We start from the raw sequence: 22301 nt of genomic DNA on the forward strand, positions 1-22301 counted from the left end.
AGAAACTGACGTGAGCCCCCTGACAGGGGAACCCAGGGGGTTGACATGGCCCTGCAGAACCATCCACCCGACCCTGGAAATAAGACAAAGTTACAACACAAGAGCGACCCATGTATGACAAGAAGCTCGCTTCATTCCAAGTAAACGTGTACGAGCAAGATATAATATACTACGTGAAAATATGGTTCACCGGCAATGACTCGAAACTCTGTCTCCTGCATTCAAGGCAGACGTGATACACTACACCACAGGTGAACAGTGACAGCGGCCGACTGAAATACTACAGCTTATTCGTACTAAATCACTAAGATCACAGGGTCTTTCAATCAACACGGACAGTTGATTTCACTTGGGATCTAAAATATTATAAAAATCTTCCGAGAATAGCTTTGCATTCGAAATATTTTACCATGCGACATAAATTTCGTAGCCGTAACTAGACCGGGCTTTTCTTTGTTTTCTGGGGCCGGAGGGGCTTATTGTGCCCCTCTCCATAACTTCGTAAGTATAAAAGGTATGACAGTGAGACTTAGAGGATGGATAGAACGTCCAAAGACGTCTCCTTTGAAGTCAGCATCGCGAAGTGATGAGGTTATATGACGTGGTAATTAGGTTATGATTACCAAATAGAGGCCACCTTGGATTTCTGGGTTTTCCCAAAACTTCAGGAAACCGCCAAACTTGAAAGAAAAGTAAATAAAAAACAATAAAGGAACACTACTATTAGCTAAAAACATAAAAATTACGGGAAGAAACGAAATTTTTCTTCATTTCAAAAAGCTGGATTTTCTATTCTATGAAAAAAACTGCCTGTCAAAAATTGGTTGCCATCGAAACATCAACGTCGATCAACACTAACCAAGCGCATGAAATTTTTTCCAGATATATGTTTGAGAAAAGGCCTGTAGCTTCAGCGTGTTTGCTCAAATATTGAAAATGTTATTCAGGTTCAAGGTCTCCCTGGGCACAATCACCTTCCGTTATAGAAAGGGTTAAAGTTAGCTGTAAAATACCTCTCATGGTAAATGTATGGTATATTAGTTATGCACCCAGTCACGTGACGTGACAACCAGAAAAAGGCCCGGCCGGTTCGGCTGTGTGATTTTTTGCAAGACCTGGGCCTTGTTTTCTCGCAGAAAAAAATGTTATTCATCGGTCAAGGTGGGTCCGCATTGGGAACAACTGTGCCTTCTTGTCGTACGCAAGACCTAGGACACAGTTTTTCGCAGTACAGACCTTCCGGCCGGGGAATAACATATATTTATGTTATCCTATCTAGACCACGGGGTGTGTGGGTGCAAACGTGAACACGGGGAATTAACTGAGAGATTAACTGATATTGTAGAAACGCAACTTTGTAAACTAAAATGGTAAACAGGAAAGACTTGACAATACTCGTACTCGATAAAACGCGTGAAGAGTTCTCTGTCCACTCCCTTTGTCATTGAATTGGATGTATCCATAACAACCATTTTTTGCAGACGTGTTCTAAATAGAGAAAAATTGAATTTTAATGCAGCAACTTTTTTCGCTCGTTTTAGTGTTTCGATTATTTTTAGATTAATTTTGTTGGCTTAATTACTGAAGTTTTGGGGAAATCCAAGATGGCGGATCCAAGATGGCCGACGTTACGTAATCATGACGTAAGCCAGCAGAACCATCCACCCCATCCAGGAAACCGGAGAAAGCTACAAGACGAGAGCGACGTATATATGAAAAGAAGCCAGTCCCTTCCTTCTGATCTTCAACAATGAAAACTATGGGACAGACACCAGAAAACATATTTTGTGCTATTTATCTTCCAAGTGTCATAGTCGTAATACTCTTAGGGTCAGTTATTAAAAGACAGTTTAAACCATGTTCTAAACCATTTTCAATTTTTCCAACAATCATATCTAAACATTGTCTACTGCCGACGGTGACAAGAAGGCTTGCATCCCAGACCAGAAAACCATTTATCTACTTAAAATAAATCACTCATAAACAGATATGGAGGCCCACTGATCGTCTTAAGCCGCGGCCTAAGTTAGGCTCCCCACACGCTCTGTCACTTGAGTCGATACTTTGATATTGCTGAGAAAAATAGAACTGTAGTACTTCAACTGTAGCTTACTCTTTGATGGAAGTGTATGCTTAAAATTCATATTCTCGGTTTTCACTGTCACGCCATTGAAAAAAAAAAAATCGAAACCATTCCATGAATGAAGTCAAGAAATTGACATGGTATAGAGGATAAATAAATAACGCATCTGTCCAAGTGTCAGGTCTGTGCGGCATTCCATACTCGAGTTATTTGACAAAATGTTCCACATAAATTTATAGAGCTCAGTATGGAGACGCCATGTTTGTGTCCCTCTGAGGGGCACAAGCATGGCGGCTGGAAATAGGAAAAAAACATCTGGAGTTCACTTTTGCCAGAAAAGATGTTTGTTTGCGCTTGTGAATTATCGAATGTTTAGATTAATATTTCTCCTCAAACTTAAATTGATTAGAATGCTGAAAATCACCGAAGAGTCATTTTTACGATACGGAAAAGCTCTGTCACGGCCGTCCTCCTAATGTCACGCACGATGGAAACTCGGAAATTGAAACTGTTCTATTTTCAAAAGGAAGCACGACATCGAGCTAAGAAATTGTGAACAGACATATTTTTAGGTAATCTTTCCTTGAATGAAGGTAAAAATTTTGTAGGCCTCCCAGTTTTGAATTCTAGAATTTGGTGACGTCACGTGAAAACCGAGAATATTTGAACTGCGCATGACAGAATTGATAAAGGCATGACCATTGCGGTTATTTAGGCCATTTTTAAAGCAGATACGAAAAGAAACCCTTAAAAAATTCAGGCTTGAACGGGATTGATCCCATGAATTCTGCGATACCGATGCAGGGCTCTGCCGCTTTAGCTATCACCCCACTTGGAGCTGCTTATTTGCGAATTCGCAACATACCCGTGGAGGTGAAGAGATGGAAAGGAATCGCCTGCATTTCAACTTTGAAAATATAATGACAAAGCGCCTTACAAGTGCTAACTCCAAAAGGCGAATCTTTGCTGACGTCATTGTTTACATGTTTTCCTCATTAGCATACGACTTAACTCATAGAAGCCGTGGCTGCATACAGATGTTTCGACAAAGGTTGTCCAAAAAAAGAGCAAAAGCGTACGCGATAATGCTGAAAGGTAGTCTGGGAAATACCCAATAAATTTCAATCAAAGCTCAGAATCCATATTGCCCGCCATCTCAAGTCTTCGCTGTACGGTCAAGGCATTATGGATTCTGAGCTTTGATTGAAATTTATTGGGTATTTCCAGACTACCTTTCGGTATTCTCGCGTACGCCTTTACACTTTTTTTGGACAACTTTTGTCGAAGAAGCTGTACATGAACTAAATGCAAAAGCACCTTGTAACTGCTATATCCAATATGCGAATCTTTGCTGACGTCATTGTTTACATTTTTTTATTCATTAGCATACGACTTAACTCATAGAAGCCGTAGCTGTATATATGAATTAAATGTAAAAGTTGAAAGAGCTGATTAAGTTGAGTAATTTGTGCAATTTTCAGCTCTTTGCAAGCAATATTGAAGGAAATATCAACCATCAAAAACTGCGAAATTGCTGGGTGGCAAAAAAGTTAATGAGCCATACACTCTCTGCAAAACTTCGAGGTTTTAGAAGATAATTTCTCCGAAACAATTGGATGTATTAGGCTCAAATCTTCAGAGAAAACAGTAATTATTATGCCTTTCAATATTCAGAGTTTTTAATTTTATTAGCGTCATCAGATAGTGAAAACATATGTTAATGAGGCAAAAAATGTAAACACAGTTTCGCCTATACTGATTAACTTGTCAATTCCGAGGTAAACAAAACATCATGTTTTGAAGGAAATTTCAGGTGGACCCGCCTAAGGTATTAGAAAGGGTCGTAAACAGGAAGATTCAAAGTAAAAATGGTAATATCACAGATAATTGTAAAGATAAACACAGTAAATGACGCTGTGCTTTTGGCTTAATTTTTGATTTTCTCCTTCTGTTTTCTACCTCGACTATCGAAAATTTGAAAATATGACTACCGATGTTGTGAACGGATGATAGGCACTGGAAAGCCTTCTACTGAAATATTAGTCTGCCAATATTGGTTCTTTGGCTCATTTGGCAGTATTGTAAGACAATCAGCTGTTCTCATTTTAAATTATACATACAGATCTTCAAAGTACGCAATTGACCTCTAAGTTAGTTGCTGTATATGTGGCTTCTGAATGTACCAAACGACAATGACTATACTTTTCAGGTAATCTTTCTTTCTTTCACTTCGCTTCTCACCTACAAAGTACCATATTAATTATTAGACATTTAAAATTTTGCTGTAAATTACCGCATATTCAAATACTTTAATTTTCACTATATTGGGAATGGATTTCCAAAATTGTGACGAAGTTATTTTCGATGACATCCATTTATTTTTTTTTAATGAAACGACAGTTTTGATTCTCGGATTTACATTAAGGTCTGTCTCGCAAGAACAAAACGAATTTTAAGTTAAAAAACCATATTTCTAATTGAAGACAAAATGGACGCATATCTTTTATTTCCGCTGTCATAGTGGAATCGCCTAATCGCCTACAGCAATTCGATCAATTGCAGTATGCTTGCGATTTTATATACAACTTCAATTGCACTTAACTGGAATATTTCTTGCGCAAAGTTTGCAACTTCAAATCACAAGTGTCAACCCATTTCAACGCAATGTTGCTGTACGTTTACCGGAAAAGTCCTGCGAATTTCTTCGACATCGAGGTGACTAAAATCGCGGAAAAATCGCCGCTAGTTTACACGCGATCGAAAACTGCACCTTGAGCGCAATAACAGTTTCATTGAAAAAGTGCGACAAGAATTACAGAAAAATCGCATTTTTAAAAAGGCCTTTAGTTTGGTCGTGACAAGCGCCGATTTAGATGCCAGGATCAAAGTAAGATATACACAAAGAATAATAAAATCAGCCGAATGAAGCGAACAGGCAGCGAATCCAAAACCCCCCTTTTCTTTCCTTTCCCTTTTTTTTGTTTTTGTTTTTGGTTTTCCTTTATGATCCAAAGTTGTGTGGTCGAGAGATGGGAAAGAAACATTTAATAGAAATTCCCTAGTGATTAAGCACTCAAAAAAGTAGGGCCAATATTAGAAATGCTGATAAGCGTCCAATCACACGTCTGCCATAAGTTGACTGTCATCGGATATCAGCAAACATTTCGGAATAACACAGAATCGCCCTCTGCTGATAGAGTATTCAAATTTCCTTTCCTTCAGCTCCTCCTTAATCGAAAACGAATGGTCATTTTCAATTAACATCACCAGTGTATGGTTAAAGATTCTCACGTGAATTTTTAATGTGACATTTATTACTACATTTCCATATTCTCCTAGAATTTTCCCCACAAAAAAAGGCTGGACGACAGATTTTTAAAGTCTTTGTACTGCTACTGAAATTAAGCACCATCAAAAAATGTAAATGGTTGTCAATCTCCAAGCAGCTAATTAAACAATATAACAAAACATGAGAACATTGATTTGAATCTTTCGGGCAGCTGTTAGCTGCGTCAAAGGAGAGAGCAAATATTGGGATAATGTTTATCTGTCACTAGTTCGTGGTGATGAAGAGATATAAACAGAAGGGACTTTGGCAAACAACGACTTTGAACGAATTCACGACTGTTTCTACTTATAGCTGGAATGATTGAAGCGCCTTCTGAAGTATGTCCTCGTACGCGGATTCAAATTCGGCTCAGATTGCCATAACAACAGTGCATTCCGTTCTCGCCATCTTAAACATCAGCGGAAACACTCTGGTTTGTGTCGTGATAATGAAGAACAAAGATATGAGGTAAAACAGTAGGGAACTGCGTGGTCACACGTTATTTAAACTAAATTCATGATGATGTCACTATAAGATGTTCGAGGAGAAAATCCTGGAGTCGGTATATAAGGAAACAACGTTGTTACGTTGATGGGAATGTAAGAAGGAACTGAGCTCATCTGAATAAATTGACCAACGCAAAGAGATTCAATATGCGCTAGCCTTTCTTCAGAGCCAATCCAGGAAAGGAAGGTTTTGCGGAGTCCTTTTACGATGGACAATTTAAAATTAGCCGTTCAATCCAGATTCTCGTTGTAGTTGTTATTAGTATCCAACACATTGTATCAATGCCCAGTTATGGTCATGATGCACTCCACATTCGTCTTATGTTAGTATTTTTGCATGGAAATTTTCGGTACTGATATTCTATTCTATATAGGCTGGTTTTCAATAGGACAGAAGCATAAGCAGAAGCTCAAACGCCGCTTAAGCAAATGGGAACACCTGCGGCATAAGCACAACAAGAATGAACGTGTTCGTTTTTCTTGTGCTTATGCTTATGCTTATGTCATGTTATGTCGCCGTTTTCACCAGTGAGAACAGGGGCGACATAAGCACAAGCACAAGCACCACAGGTCTCCAAAGCGTATGTGACACAGGTTACCATGCAAGCGTGATTTTAATTAAGAGTTTGTATGGAGTTAAAATTAAATCGAAATTTAGACAACAATTTTCCCTAAAAAACCCACAAAAAAATATACTGTAAGTCTGAAAAAGTTTACCCGGTGTGTTTTGCTGTGTTTTCAATTCTCTTCAGTGCTTCCAAACGCTGTTTTGAGCGGCTTATCTGTCAGCAGCTGGTCCACGTGCATCACTGTATTATGTTAATGGAACGTCCATTAACATAATACAGTGATGCACGTGGACCAGCTGCTGACAGATAAGCCGCTCAAAACAGCGTTTGGAAGCACTGAAGAGAATTGAAAACACAGCAAAACACACCGGGTAAACTTTTTCAGACTTACAGTATATTTTTTTGTGGGTTTTTTAGGGAAAATTGTTGTCTAAATTTCGATTTAATTTTAACTCCATACAAACTCTTAAATCACGCTTGCATGGTAACCTGTGTCACATACGCTTTGGTGACCTGTGGCTTTATCAACGACGACGACGGTAACGAAAAAAAAAAAAACAATAGGCTTAATAACCAAAACGACAACTCTGCACGTGCATTACACTTCTTTCGCACATTTCTTTACCGTCACTGCACGATTAGGACGTGAAATTTCCTGATGGGACGTTTTGTGGAGGACATAAACACATGTGCACGAGCTTTCTTTCTCCTTCTAAACTCGAGTGCGGTCTCCAGGAATTCAACTCCAGGAAATATCACTTTCATTTGACATTTAAATCACGACGACGTTTCAAAAAATGCGAGTTCGTTTTAATAATGACGTTTTCGTTGCCGTCGCCGTCGCCGTTGCTAAAGCTCCCTATTGTTGCGTTGACGAAGGAGAACGTTTCCTGATCTCATCAGTGTTCTGTGGTTTCGTAAGGTTCCCATGTAACCATTGTTGACATAGTTGCTCATTGATTGCAATAGTGGCACGAATTTTGCTAACCAATCACGGAGCATAGTAAAGCACAATCAAACAAAAGCGAAATTATTTTCGACACAGGTTTAAATTACATTAACTGTTTCATTTCATCCTTGACTTTCCACAGAACATCAATGAACTACCTATTAATTAACCTGGCTATCTCCGACATGACTTTAGCCATATTTTTTGCGCCACGGTACATTTTTATGCACACTTTCACGCACCCGGATGGAATGACTGGCAAAGTGCTCTGTAACTTAGTAACAGGAGGTAACCTGGCCTGGGTTGGAAGTGGCGCATCAGTGTTCACTCTGGTTGCCATAGCAATTGAACGTTACCATGCCGTTGTTAACCCCCTTGGAAGTCTGTGTAAACTTTCAAAACGCAAACTGAAGGTATTCTTAAAGTTATTGTATTTGTCATGTACATTTACTTATTAAGTTACCTTGGTGTAAGGCCTCTGCTTTTGTTATTTAGGGATGTTCGGATCCCGTAACGAAGTACGAAGGCAGATGTTTTGATATCACTTCTCAAACAAGAAATCTTAATGCAGTGCACTGAATAGAACTAACGACGTTTGTTGTTGTTGAATTACCTCTCTTCTGCACAATGTTAACTGGAAACTGCACTTCTCTTAGCCAATAGGAATGGGGAAATTTTTTCATGTATATTGTTAGACTCAAAAGCAAAGTTGGACAACAGAAAACGAGCTTTCTAGAATTTTTTTCAAATTATTGTCTTTGGGTACCCATTAGAATTTTCCATCGTCAGGTTTGAATGTTGTTATTTGAAAATATCAAATTTAAATTTCCATACCTTTCAGATTCATACATGAACACCAGCAGCATTTGTAAATGAACATTAAACATGTCTAACACAGTAGCGCTAGTATCTATTCTATATTCTAATTCCAGGTCATCATACCTTGCTCTTGGATCTTTGGAGTGGTTATGCTGATCCCAGAGTTCCTAACTAGGGACTTTGACAAGAACACGCATTGGTGCACTGCGATATGGCCCAAAGAATGGATTCCCAAAGCCTACAGTTTGACTTGGTTTCTTGTCATGGCGTTATTTCCAGTTTCACTGATGGTTGTTCTGTACTCCAGGATCATATATCAGTTGTGGTACGAAGGCGAAGAATGCGGTGGATTTAATAATCAGCAGCAGGTTTGAAAATGGTTCAAAATAGTAGGATGTTGGGTTATCCATCCATCCATCCATCCATCCATCCATCCATCCATCCATCCATCCATCCATCCATTCATCCATCCATCTATCCATTCATCCGTCCATCCATCTATACCATTATTCATTCATTCATTCATTCATTCATTCATTCATTCATTCATTCATTCATTCATTCATTCATTCATTCATTCATTCAGTCAGTCAGTCAGTCAGTCAGTCAGTCAGTCAGTCAGTCAGTCAGTCAGTGAGTCTGTCAGTCAGTGACTCATTCGGTCCCTCATTTTTTCACTCGGTCGTTCGTCAACAAATTCGAGAAGACCTTTAGATGATGAAAAGGGAATATGTGAGAGTGTGGTTTAACCAGGAATTGAGCCTAAATTGCAGATCTTAAGGTTGTTCTTCAGATCACTTAACCTAACCACTCAAACCGTTCAATGACCTTATAGAGGCCCGGTCTGAAGAGACTTTTCAACAAGTCGTTTTTCTTTTCTTTTTTTTTTTGTAACCAGGATCATCACACCACCTTCCCAGTAAATAAATAAGTAAATGGCTCTACAAAATTCTCCCTTTATCCTTGTTTGGGGTAACACATTCCACCGCCCCTGGATTATTTCCAAATTCTGGATCGCTCAAGGTTCTCTGTGATGTTTGTACTATATACGCTTCACGTTTGTTTACATGGAATAAAAAGGCACGCAAGGCATTTTTTGGATTATTTAATGTAGCGCGCATGGACGATTGAATTCACAGGTGAGTACTGAGCTGGTTGCAATCCACTTCGATCACTTTGAAAACAACGGTGAAATACATGTGGCGACGAGGATGGAGGTTTAGTCCCGGACTGCGGATATGTGGCAGCAATAAAGCTATATGGTCTGACAATCGTAAAACCTTTTCGCCCGAATGTGATCCTTCCAATGTTGGAAGGCGACGGTGACGATGGATGAGGAGTTTTTCTTTATATACAGAGAGCAAGGGCCTAATAGTTGAACCGACCAAGGCTGACAGTAAGGTCCACAAAAGAGCTACACTCTTTCATTGTTCATTTATTCTCAGGCTTAAAGCATAACATCTTATTTATTTCACGTAAACTTGTATAGAGATCTATAAAAGTTAAAAGTCTGTTAAAATCTATGAACCTTTGATTACACGGTTGTTTTAAATTTCAGGGTGTGATGATGTTGCGAAAGCGAGTCACCTTGATGGCCGTTATCGTCAGTGTCATATTTGCCGTGTGTTGGTTAACTGACTCCATCAGCTACATGCTTAGTATTTATACCTCCGCGCACACGTTTAGTGACGTTACATTCATAGCAACCTCTATAATGATTATGTTCAATTCTTCTGTGAACCCCATTGTGTATGCTCTGGTGAACAAACGATTCAGAGAGAAGATAAAACGAATGATGTGCTGCAACTACCGCCTAGAAATTGACGTGAACCCCCTGACAGGGGAACCCAGGGGGTCGACATGTCCCCAAAGAAACATCTACCCGACCCGGGAAACAGGACAAAGTTATAACACAAGTGAGACGTATCTATGACAAGAAGCTCGCTACATTCCAAGTAAACGTGTAAACGCAACATATAACATATTACGAGAAAATATGGTTCACTGGCGAGGATTCTAATCCCGGTCTCCTGCATTCAAGGCAGACGTGATATCCACTACACCACAGGTGAACAGTGACAGCGTGTGACTGAAATAGTACAGCTTATCAGTATTCGTATTACGTCACTAAGATCACGGGGTTGCTCACTCAACACGGAGAGTTTGATTTCACTTAGGATCTGAAATAATATACAACATGAAACATGAAACAGGCAGCGCACAGCAAGTAATATTCATACTGAGTGTATCAGCAATCAGCATAGGATCACTGTAATGATCTGTTATATCAAAGGAATAAAGTGATTAACGTGTAAAAGCAAGATATAACGTACTTTGAGAAATATGGTTCACGAGCGAGGACACGAACCCCGGTCTCCTGCATTAAAGGCAGACTTTAAAACCACTACACCACAGGCGAACCTATGGTAACTCTGACCTGCAGTGGTAACTCTGACTTGCAGCAATGAAAACTTCCACGGGATAGACAGTACAAAACCTATATATATTTTATTTTATAATTTTATAGTGTGTCAATATGTTTACACAATGTCTGCGTTTTCCTTAAATCAAGTTTCAAGTTTATTCACAAATTCAAAAATTTAGCAAAGAAGAGAGACTTGCCCGCAGATAGCGAGAGCTAATCTAGGCGGGCCAGACTTACAACTGTTTTAAGAATAAAATTAATATTATTGCAGTTATAATTATTACAGTTAAAGACAGAACAAATAGAGTTTAGTGGACGTAGACAAAAAACGAGTAACAAACACTATTAGTTGCAACTAATTGGCGAGACCTATTTTCTGTACTGTAATAGGCGTTTCAATATAGTTATTTTTCATTTACCAAAATGTTGAGGGAGAAGCCGGCGAATTTCTCCTTTGAATTCTTTCTTAGGTAAATCTCTTATAGAGCGTTTCCGTTCACGTGACTATCGGCCATATTGGTTTACTGAAACAAAAGAAAGTATCTGCAGCAAAATAGAGTTCAGTTCCCAGAGGTTTAGTTTGAGACACCAACATTGCCGCCATTTCTTTTTTTTTGGGACACCAACATGACCGCCGTGACGTCATGTGAAAACACTCTATACGACGCAGTATCTCATTCCACAGTCTTACGCCTAATCGCGAAAAAGAACGTTTATGTATTTCTAGTCTAGAATTTTGGACGTAAAAGTTTCCAGGGGTAGATGCTCGAGTGTTATATGAATGGACATTGGAAGTTTTCCGAAACAGTTTCAGGGTGTTTATAGGCGTGTTACTGTTATTAATGTCGTGCATTAAGTTGGAAACAGACTTGTACTATAGAAACGTCAAAGGTAAGATATTCGCATCGGCAAACAAGGCAACAGCATGTTCACGTCCATCGGTAAAATAAATCATGCGAAGCGCTACTTTCTGGGGAATAAGAATTTTATTAAGATAAGTCTTCAATGCCTGACCCCAGGAAGCGAGTCTCGTAAATTAGCCGAGGATGGATAAGCGACTGATAAATGTTTAACAGTATGCATCGTGGTGTGAAATGGCGTAATTTAGCAATTAAGCCAACAGTTTTACTAATTTTGCTGGCGACAGCATCAATGTGAAATTTCCATGAAAGACTTTTATCAATTATGATGCCAAGATATTTAATAAAATCTTTGGACTCAACATTAACTTGTCCATTTTTCTCACTATCAAATATTCTAATATTGGGGTAATAAGAATCCCTTGTTTGACAAGGATGTAACAATACAAAGTTTGATTTTTTTACGTTGAGAGTTAGCTTATTAGAAGTTAACCAGTCGAAAAGGTTTGGTAATTCGGCATTGACAAAGTCTTCAAATTTTTATCAATATAGAGGAGGTTAGTATCATCGGCAAAAAGGAAAACCCTAACCTTACTTGAGCACTGATGCATATCATTGATGTATGATAGGAAAAGCAATGGGCCTAGAACAGACCCTTGCGGGACACCGCAGGTAATCGTGGCTTTACTTGATACATGTCGACCTATTTGTGTAGTTTGCAAGCGAAAATTCAAATGTATCTTTATCAGGTACCTTAGACAATTCCAAAAGATAGTGTAATCACCTGGTAATATCAAAGTGTCTGGTCAGAAGATTTAATTCAATTAACTTGATAGCAAGTCTCTAACATGATATGATATATGTAATAAGGAATATCTTAAGAAGGGTTTACCTTAACTATTGCCTCGGCGAAAACAATGGAACACTCGAATATAATACAACTGTTTGTTTTAACATAACTCCATTCACCCCTTGTATTGAAAAATTACATTGCAATCTCCCGATAATCGCTTGCGATTGAGTTGGTATGGTCACGTGATTCGGTATATTTCCTTGGATCTTCTGTCACCGCCATTTGGAATACCCAGAAGAACTTAGGAGCGAATGTTGAGGGTACTAAGCGTGCGCAATAGCACTTGAATACTTGCTAAGGTGGGTCGGCCCGCCATGCCCTCATTCAATGAAGAAACAAGGGCCCGCGTAAGCTCGCGCTGAGGTATTGTCTTGTTAGATTTTAAGAAACAAAGGCAACAAACTTTTAAAAGACAAGATCCCTTGATAAAGTGAGAAGACTGTTTTAATCAGGCCTAGCCATTCCGGGTTGAAAAAAAAAAAACCTTCAGGGCTTTTCAACGCATCCGCTGCGTTAACAGTGCCTTCCTGATTGACTATTATGTCAGGATGTACGTACTGCCCTTTCAGGGATCCATGTATACTACGACATGAAGCTAAAGACAAGAAGGTTTAGACAATAAAAATATTAATCATGGTTACATAAAAGTACAAACGCCGTAAAGGTTTGCGACTGTTGTAAAGAATTTTTAAAATGCTTTGCATCCGAAATATTTTACAATGCCATGTAAGGTAGACTGGGCTTTTCTTTGTCTTCTGACCGCCCGGAGGGGCTGATTGCGACCTCTCCATAACTTTGCAAGTATAAAAGCTATGACAATGAGACTTAGAGGATAGATAGTACGTCTCAAGATATCTCCTTTGAGGTCCTTATTGTGAAGTGATGACGTCATATGACGTGGTAATTAGGTCTTGTTTGCCAAATGGCGGCCATCTTGGACTTCTGGATTTTCCCCAAAATTCAGGAAACCGAAAAAATTGCAAGAAAAGTAATCAAACCCAATAAAGAAACACTACCATGAGCTAAAACCATAAAAGTTACGGGAAGAAAAAGTGATTTTTCTTCATTTCAAAGAGGTATTTATATACTCGTCTATATTTCAACTTTGAAAATATCACGATAAAGCGCCTTACAATCGGTAATATCTACAATCGGTATAGGACTTGTCAATTCTAAAGTAGACATACCAACATGTTTTGAAGGCAATTTCAGGTGGACCCGCCTAAATTATTAAAAAGAATCGAAAACAGGACGGTTCAAAATACAAATAGTAATATCACTGACAATCGTAAAGATAAACACACTAAATGACGCTGTGATTTTGGCTTCTTCTGTTTTCTACCTCGACAATCGAAAATTTGAAAATATGAGTACTGTTGTTCTGAACGGATCATAGGGACTGGAAAGTAGCTTAATAAATGTGCCTTCTACTGAAATATTAGTCTGCCAATTTTTTATATTGGTTTAGTATTAAAACATCACGTAGAATAAACCTTATTTAAATAAGATAAATCAGCTGTGCTCATTTTAAATTATACATAAAGATCTTCAAAGTACGTGATTGTCATCTAATTTAGTTGCTGTATATGTGGCTTCTGAATGTACCAAACGGCAGTGACAACACATTTCAGGTAATCTTTCTTTCTTTCTCTTCACTTCTCACATACAACTGAAGTACCATGTAAATTATTTGACACGTAAAATTTTGCTGTAAATTACCGCATGTTCAAATACTTTAATTTTCACTATATTGGGAATGGATTTCCCAATTGTAACGACGATATCCATGTTTTTTTTTAATGAAACGACGGTTTTGATTCTCAGTTTTACATTAAGGTATGTCTCGCGAGAACAAGACAAATTTTAGGTTAAAAAACCATATTTCTAATTGAAGACAAAATGGACGCATATCTTTTATTTCCGCTGTCATAGTGGAATCGCCTTATCGCCTGCAGCACTTCGACCCACTGCAGTACGCGTGCGATTTTTCATGCAAGCACAGTTGCACTTAACTGGAATTTTTCTTGCGCAAGGTTTGCCACTTTAAACCACAAGTGTAAACCCGTCGCAATTTAAGAGTGATTTCAATGCAATATTGTGGTAGGTTTTCGGGAAAAGTCCTGCGAATTTGTTCGACATCGAGGTGACTAAAATCGCAGAATAATCGCCGCTAGTTTACACGCGATCGAAAACTGCAACTTGAGCGCAACAACAGTTTCATTGAAAAAGTGCGAAAAAAATTACACAAAATCGCATGTTTTAATTTGCCTTTAGTTTGGTCGTGACAAGCGCCGATTTAGATGCCAGGATCAAAGTGAGATATACACAAAGAATAATAAAATAAAAAACAGCCGAATGAAGCGAACAGGCAGCGAATCCAAAACTCCTGATTTCTTTTCTTTTCTTTTTTTTGTTTTTTCGTTTTTCCTTTTTGATAAAACGTGGGGTGGTCGAGAGATGGAAAAAGAAAAATTTAACAGAAATGGCCTAGTGATTAAGCACTCAAATACGTGACATTTATTACTTCATTTCTATATTGACCTAAAATTTACCCCACAGAAAAACACGAAACGAAAATGGTTAAATGGTTGTCAAACTCCAAGCAGCTAATTAATTAATACAGCAAAACATGAAAACATTGATTTGAATCTTTCGAGCGGCTGTTAGCTGCGTCAAAGTAGAGAGCAAATATTAGGATAATGTTTAGCTGTCACGAGTTCGTGGTGGTGAAGAAATATAAACAGAATGGACTTTTGGAAAACAGCCACTTTACACGAATTCACGACTGTTTTGCGTCCTTTGTTCTTATAGCTGGAATAATTGAAGCGCCTTCTGAAGTATGTCCTCGTACGCAGATTCAAATTCGGCTCAGATTGCCATAACAACAGTGCATTCCGTTCTGGCCATATTAAACATCAGTGGAAACACTCTGGTTTGTGTCGTGATAATGAAGAACAAAGATATGAGGTAAAACAGTAGGGAGCTGCGTGGTCACACGTTATTTAAACTAAATTCATGATGATGTCACTATTAGATGTTCGAGGATTAAAAAGTGGAGTCGGAATGGAAGGAAACAGCGTTGTTGCGTTGGTGGGAACGTAAAAAGGAACTGAGCTCAGCTGCTATATTGGCTTACACAAAGAGATTGAAAGGCTGACGTCTGAAGCGTTTGCCTTTCTTCAGAGCCAATCCAGGAAAGGAAGCCTTTGCGGAGTCTTTTTACGATGGATAATTTAAAATTATCCGTTCAATCCAGATTCTCGTTGTAGTTGTCATTAGTATTATTCTACACGTTGTAACGTAACAATACCCAGTATGGCCATGATTAACTCTGTATTCGTATTTGTATAGTATTTTTGCATGATAATTCCACGTATATCTCTATGACCTTTTCAGTATACCCAGATTGCGGCAGTTGGATAGAAACGAAGAATAATCCCACGCATGAGTCAAAATGTTTTTTCTACCTTTTTACTAGTAATTATATAGCTATTGTAGTCTGATATAAGAATTTTTAAAGTAATTTGAAATATTCAAAGACAGAGAATTACGACGTGGCCTTGATACGTTCCATACTCGATATTAGGGAGCTTTAGCATCGACGACGACGACGACGACAACGGCAACGAAAACGTAAAAATAAAGCAAAACAAACAAACAAACAAAAAAACAATAGGCTTAATAACTAAAACGACAAATCTGCACGTGCATTACACTTTTTTTCGTAGATTTCTTTGCCGTCACTGCAAAGACATAAACACACGGGGAGTAATTTTCTTTCTCTCTCTAAACTTAAGTGCGGTCTCCAGGAATTTAACTCCAGGACGTTTCACCTTCATTTGACATTTAAGGCGAGTTGAAATGATCGCGACAACGTTTCAGAAAACGCGAATTCATTTGAATAATGACGTTTTTGCTTTTGTCGCCGTGGTCTTTGCTAAAGCTCGTTGACGAAGGAGAACGTTTCCTAATCTCATGAGTGTCGTGTGGTTTTGTAAGGTTACCGTGTAGCCATTGTTGACAAAGTGGCTCATTGGTTGACATAGTGGTGAGAATTTTGCCAACCAATCACGGAGCGTAGTAAAGCACAATAAAAAAAGCGAAATTACTTTTGACACAGGGTTATATTAACTGTTTCAATTCATTCTTAACTTCTTTAATTTTCTACAGAACATCAATGAACTACCTCCTTATCAACCTGGCTATCGCCGACATGACTTTAGCCACATTTTTTGCGCCACGGTACATTTTTATACACACTTTCACGCACCCGGATGGAATGACTGGCAAAGTGCTCTGTCGGTTGGCAACAGGAGGTACCCTGGCCTGGGTTGGAAGTGGCGCATCAGTGTTTACTCTGGTTGCCATAGCAATTGAACGTTACCATGCCGTGGTTAACCCCTTTGGAAGTCTGTGTAAAGTTTCAAAACGCAAACTGAAGGTATACCTAAAGTTATTGTATTTGTCGTGTACGTTTACTCATGAAGACAAATTGGTGTAAGGCCTCTGCTTTTAATGGGGAGCTTAAGCAACAACGGTGGTGACGGCAACGACAACGCCGCAAAACAATAGGTTTAATAAGCAAAAACAATCGCTCTGCACGTGCATTTTATATTTTGGTACATTTCTTTGCCGTCCTCTGCAAAACGACAACGTAAAATGACAATATTTACGGTTTTCTGGAGAACGTGAACGCACGACGGTGTTTCCATTATTTTCTTTCTTAACTTGTATGCCACTCCTATCAATTTGGTTCGTGGATAGTTCGCCATTTTTGTAAAAGTTGAGCGAGATTAAATAATCGCGAAGTAGCAGAAATGAAATAAAGATATATTTTCAGGTGACGTTGTCTTTGCCGTTGCCATCGTCGTTGCCTAAGCTCCCTTTTATTTCGAGGTGTTGCGATCCCGTAACGAGGTGCGAAGGCATGACTTCTCAAACAAGAAATCTTAATGTAGTGCACTGAATAGAACTAACGACATTTGTTTTTAGCTTTTTTACGTTAACATAAAAGCAAAGAACTCAGGGTTCATTTCATTATAAATTTCCCCTACTGTATATCCTTTTTAGAACCTGTTGATTTTTTATTGAGATGCAAGTTATTGTATAATCATGTGATATTTTGAATTAAGTTACTGAATTGTGTAGTTTTGATTTATGGGAATTTGTAAAATGTGTGAGAAGATAATTTGTGATCGTCAGTAACGTTTATAAGAATAAAAAAAAAAGCCAAAAGCAAATCAATTTAATTTTATGCCCGCAAGAAAAGTTCCAAGAATTTAGCAAATAAAGCGATAGTTCAGTGGTTCTCCAGAGCTCAAAACGGTGAACATCTGTTGAAAATCCTAAATCGCTTGAGATATTCGCATTTGTGAACAGAAAATAGCATTTTCTTTGTTGTCTTGTCACCTATAACCCCCTTATGTCTAGGAATACAACTAATCCTGAATTTGAGTACAGTCCACTCTCTCGTAAGCGACCACCCTTGGTGCACGAAGAAGTGGCCGCTTACGGGAGGTGGTCGCTTACGGGAAAGATAAACAAACTAATCCTAATACTGGATTGATTAATTAATTACATAAAAATATCACCTTAGCAGCTAAAATAAGGCAAATACACTGTAGAAACTAATTTATTTATTTTTTTTCACATCTATTCATTCTTCTGATGAAACTTTGTATAACATCGTTCATGGTTCATTTTGGAACAAATCACTGTACCAATTCCCGTTTACCTACAGATCTAATTAAAGCCATCTTCTCTGTCTGTGAACTGTCGTTATCTGTCAGCAGTCCGGGGAAGCGTCATCAAAATTGAACTTTGTCACTTCTGAGTAATGATTTACAAGCGATCATACGTGATTATGTTGGGTGGTCACTTACCGGAAACAGAAAACAAAAGAATATGTGTAATTTCTGGCCTAAAAAGTGGTCGCGGTCCCTTAAGAAATTTGAGTGGTGGTCGCTTACGAGAGAGCTCTTAAAACAGTATTTAACTGAGAAACAAAACGGTTGTTTACGAGGTGGTCGCTTACGGGAGGTGGTCGCTTACGAGAAGTGGTCGCTATGAGAGAGCTGACTGTACTTTATATAAGATAGACCTTTTTATCGTTTTCATATGACTTTATGTTTGAGTTTTAGTAAGAAATTTGGATAGGGGATACCTTGTGATGTTTATCATACAGTTCATGCATCTCATAAGTGTGCATTCTGAGTGAAGCTAGGATTTTCGGAAAGCCAACAGAAGCTCGTAAATTCAAAGAATTGGTATGTGTTTCTTCTACTTAGAAATTGAGTTTACGAATTCCAATAAAGTAAAATGCACCAACGTTCACAATTAAAGACTCAAAAGCAAAGTTGGACAACAGAAAACGACCTTTACGGTCCTTTTTCCAAATTATTGTCGTTGGGTGCCCACGATAATTGGAATTTTCCTTCGCCAATTTTGACTGTTTTGAAAAGATCAAATTTAAATTTCGATACCTTTCAGATTATACATGAACACCAGCAACATTTGTAAATGAACATAAAACATGTCCAACATAGTAATGCTAGTATAAATTCTGTCGTTCTAATCTCAGGTCATCATACCTTGCTCTTGGATCTTTGGAGTGATTATGATGATGCCAGAGTTCCTAACCAGGGACTTTGACAAGAACACGCATTGGTGAACTGCGGTATGGCCCAAAGAATGGATTCCCAAAGCCTACAGTTTGACTTGGTTTCTTGTTATGGCGTTATTTCCAGTTTCACTAATGGTTGTTCTGTACCCCAGGATCATATATCAGTTGTGGTGCAAAGGCGAAGAATTCGATGGATTTAATAATCAGCAACAGGTTTGAAAATGGTTCAAAATAGTAGGATATTGAATTATCTATTTAGCCATCCATGCAGCCATCCATCCATCCATCCATCCATCCATCCATCCATCCATCCATCCATCCATCCATCCATCCATCTGTACAATTCATTCATTCATTCATTCATTCATTTATTCACTCATTTATTAATCCATCCATCCATCCATCCGTCTGTCCGTCCGTCCGTCCCTCGATACGTCGTTCCCTCCCTCCGTCCGTCCGTCCGTCCGTCCATCTATCGATCGATCCATCCATCCATCCATCCATCCATCCATCCATCCATTCCTTCGTTCGTTCATTCATTTATTCATTCATTCATTCATTCATTCATTCATTCATTCATTCACTCATTCACTCATTCATTCATTCATTCATTCATTCATTCATCCATCCATCCATCCATCCATCCATCCATCCATCCATCCATCCACCCACCCACTCATCCATCCATCCATCCATCCATCCATCCATCCATCCATACACCCACCCACCCACCAACCCATCCATCCATCCATCCATCCATCCATCCGTCCGTCCGTCCGTCCGTCCGTCCGTCCATCCGTCCGTCCGTCCGTCCGTCCATCCATCCGTCCATCCGCCCGTGCGTCCGTCCGTCCGTCCATCCATCCATTCATCCATCCATGCATCCATGCATCCATCCATCCATCCATCCATCCATCCATCCATCCATCCATCCATCCACCCACCCACTCATCCATCCATCCATCCATCCATCCATACACCCACCCACCCACCAACCCATCCATCCATCCATCCATCCATCCATCCATCCATCCGTCCGTCCGTCCGTCCGTCCATCCGTCCGTCCGTCCGTCCGTCCATCCATCCGTCCATCCGCCCGTGCGTCCGTCCGTCCGTCCATCCATCCATTCATCCATCCATGCATCCATGCATGCATCCATCCATCCATCCATCCATCCATCCATCCATCCATCCATCCATCCGTCCATCCATCCATCCATCCATCCATCCATCCGTCCGTCCGTCCATCCATCCATCAATTCATCCAAGCATGTGTTCGTTCCGTTATTCATTCATTCATTCATTCATTCATTCATTCATTCATTCATTCATTCATTCATTCATTCATTCATTCATTCATTCATTCATTCATTCATTCATTCAGTCAGTCAGTCAGTCAGTCAGTCAGTCAGTCAGTCACTCACTCACTCACTCACTCACTCAGTCACTCAGTCAGTCACTCAGTCAGTCACTCGGTCAGTCAGTCGGTCTGTCAGTCAGTCAGTCAGTCAGTCATTCATTCAGTCGGTCAGTCAGTCAGTCAGTCAGTCAGTCAGTCAGTCATTCGGTCCTTCATTTGCTCATTCGGTCGTTGGTTCGTTTCTCACGGAGGCGAGAGAGATTACGTTTACTGAAGAAAAGTGCGGGACCAGTGTGAAGAGTACCTCAACAAATTTGAGAAGACCTTTCGATGATGAAAGGGAAATGTGTGAGAGTGTGGTTCAACCAGGAATTGAGCCTAAATTGTAGTTCTCAAGGTTGTTTGTTACCTGCATAAACCTAACCAATCAAACCGTTTAATGGTCTTACAGAGACCTGCCCAGAAGAGACTTTTCAACAAGTCGTTTTTCCCTTTTTGTAACCAGGATTATCACACTACCTCCCCAGTAAATACATAAGTAAATTGCTCTTCAAAATTCTCCCTTTATCCTTGTTTGGGGAAACACATTCCACCGCCCCTGGATTATTTCCATGTTCTAGATCGTTCAAGTTTCCCTGTCATGTTTGTACTATATACGCTTCACGTTTGTTTACATGGAATACCTAAGCGCACAAGGCATTTTTGGGATTATTTAATGTAGCGCGCATGGACGGTTGAATTGACAGGCGAGTTTTGAGCTGGTTGCAATCCACTTCGATCATTTGAAATCAACGGTGAAATACATGTGGCGACGAGGATGGAGGTTTAGTCCCGGACTGTGGGAAATGTAGCATCAATAAAGCTACAGGGCTGACAATCGTAAACCTGCCCGAATGTGATCGAATGTGATCCTTCCAATGTTGGAAGGCGATGGTGACGATAGATAAGAAGTTTTCCTTTATATGCAGAGAGCAAGGGCCTAATAGTTGAACCAACCAAGGCTGACAGTGAGGTCCAGAGAAGAGCTTCACTCTTTCATTGTTCATTTATTCTCCGGCTTAAAGCATAACATCTTATTTATTTCACGTAAACTTGTATAGAAATCTATAAAAGTTAAAAGTCTGTTAAAATCTATGAACCTTTGATTACATGGTTGTTTTAAATTTCAGGGTGTAATGATGTTACGAAAGAGAGTCACCCTGATGGCCGTTATCGTCAGTGTCATATTTGCCGTGTGTTGGTTAACTGACTCCATCAGCTACATGCTTAGTTTTTATACCTCCGCGCACACGTTTAGTGACGTTACATTCATAGCCACCTCCATAATGATCATGTTCAATTCTTCTGTGAACCCCATTGTGTATGCTCTGGTGAACAAACGATTCAGAGAGAAGATAAAACGAATGATGTGTTGCAACAACCGCCAAGAAACTGACCCCCCTGAAAGGGAAACCTAGGGGGTCGAAATGGCCCCGCAGAACCATCGACCCGACCCTGGAAACAGGACAAAGTTACAACACAAGTGCGACGTATATATGACAAGAAGCTCGTTACATTCCAAGTAAATGTGTAAAAGCAAGATATAACATACTTCGTGGAAATGTGGTTCACCGGCGAGGATTTGAAACCCGGTCTCCTACATTCAAGGCAGACGTGATATCCATTACACCACAGGCGAACAGTGACAGCGTGTGACTGAAATATTGCAGCTTATCAGTATTCGTATTATATCACTAAGATCACGGGGTCGCTCACTCAACACAGAGAGTTTGATTTCACTTAGGATCTGAAATAATATACAACATGAAACATGAAACAGACAGCGCACAGCAAGTAATATTCATACTAAGTGAATCAGCCATATTTTCACATAGGATCACTGTAATGATCTGTTACATCAAAGAAACAAAGTGATTAACGTGTAAAA

The 22301-nt window shown here is 39.3% G+C and overlaps 2 protein-coding genes and 1 pseudogene across 2 annotated transcripts in view; all 3 read left to right on the forward strand.

The window, feature by feature from the left end:
* Window positions 1–710, forward strand: part of LOC146463130 (pyroglutamylated RF-amide peptide receptor-like) — a 2098-nt gene extending 1388 nt beyond the window's left edge. Inside the window, exon 2 of the mRNA XM_085084865.1 lies at window positions 1–710. This exon is cut by the window's left edge and continues 257 nt beyond it. The gene's annotated coding sequence lies outside the window, so the exon portion shown is untranslated.
* Window positions 711–4207: 3497 nt separating this feature from the next.
* On the forward strand, window positions 4208–10540 carry LOC146463131 (allatostatin-A receptor-like). Its single transcript, XM_085084840.1, has 5 exons — window positions 4208–4292; window positions 5724–5879; window positions 7578–7848; window positions 8368–8622; window positions 9813–10540. Exons 2-5 carry the CDS (start codon window positions 5752–5754, stop codon window positions 10185–10187), a joined length of 1029 nt encoding a protein of 342 aa, XP_084940966.1. The 5' UTR covers window positions 4208–4292; window positions 5724–5751; the 3' UTR covers window positions 10188–10540.
* Window positions 10541–15231: 4691 nt separating this feature from the next.
* On the forward strand, window positions 15232–21831 carry LOC146463132 (neuropeptide FF receptor 2-like; annotated as a pseudogene).
* The last annotated feature ends 470 nt before the right edge of the window (window positions 21832–22301 follow it).

Source organism: Pavona decussata, unplaced genomic scaffold (genome assembly GCF_977016875.1).
Source record: "Pavona decussata unplaced genomic scaffold, jaPavDecu1.1 SCAFFOLD_180, whole genome shotgun sequence".
Lineage (NCBI taxonomy): Eukaryota > Metazoa > Cnidaria > Anthozoa > Scleractinia > Agariciidae > Pavona > Pavona decussata.

Bases quoted from the DNA above. Each gene is read 5' to 3' on its own strand.
- LOC146463131 (XM_085084840.1), top strand. From the start codon at position 5,752: ATGTCCTCGTACGCGGATTCAAATTCGGCTCAGATTGCCATAACAACA. The intron at 7,849-8,367 runs GTATTCTTAAAG...TTCTAATTCCAG, and splicing joins TTTCAAAACGCAAACTGAAG to GTCATCATACCTTGCTCTTG. The intron at 8,623-9,812 runs GTTTGAAAATGG...TTTAAATTTCAG, and splicing joins GATTTAATAATCAGCAGCAG to GGTGTGATGATGTTGCGAAA.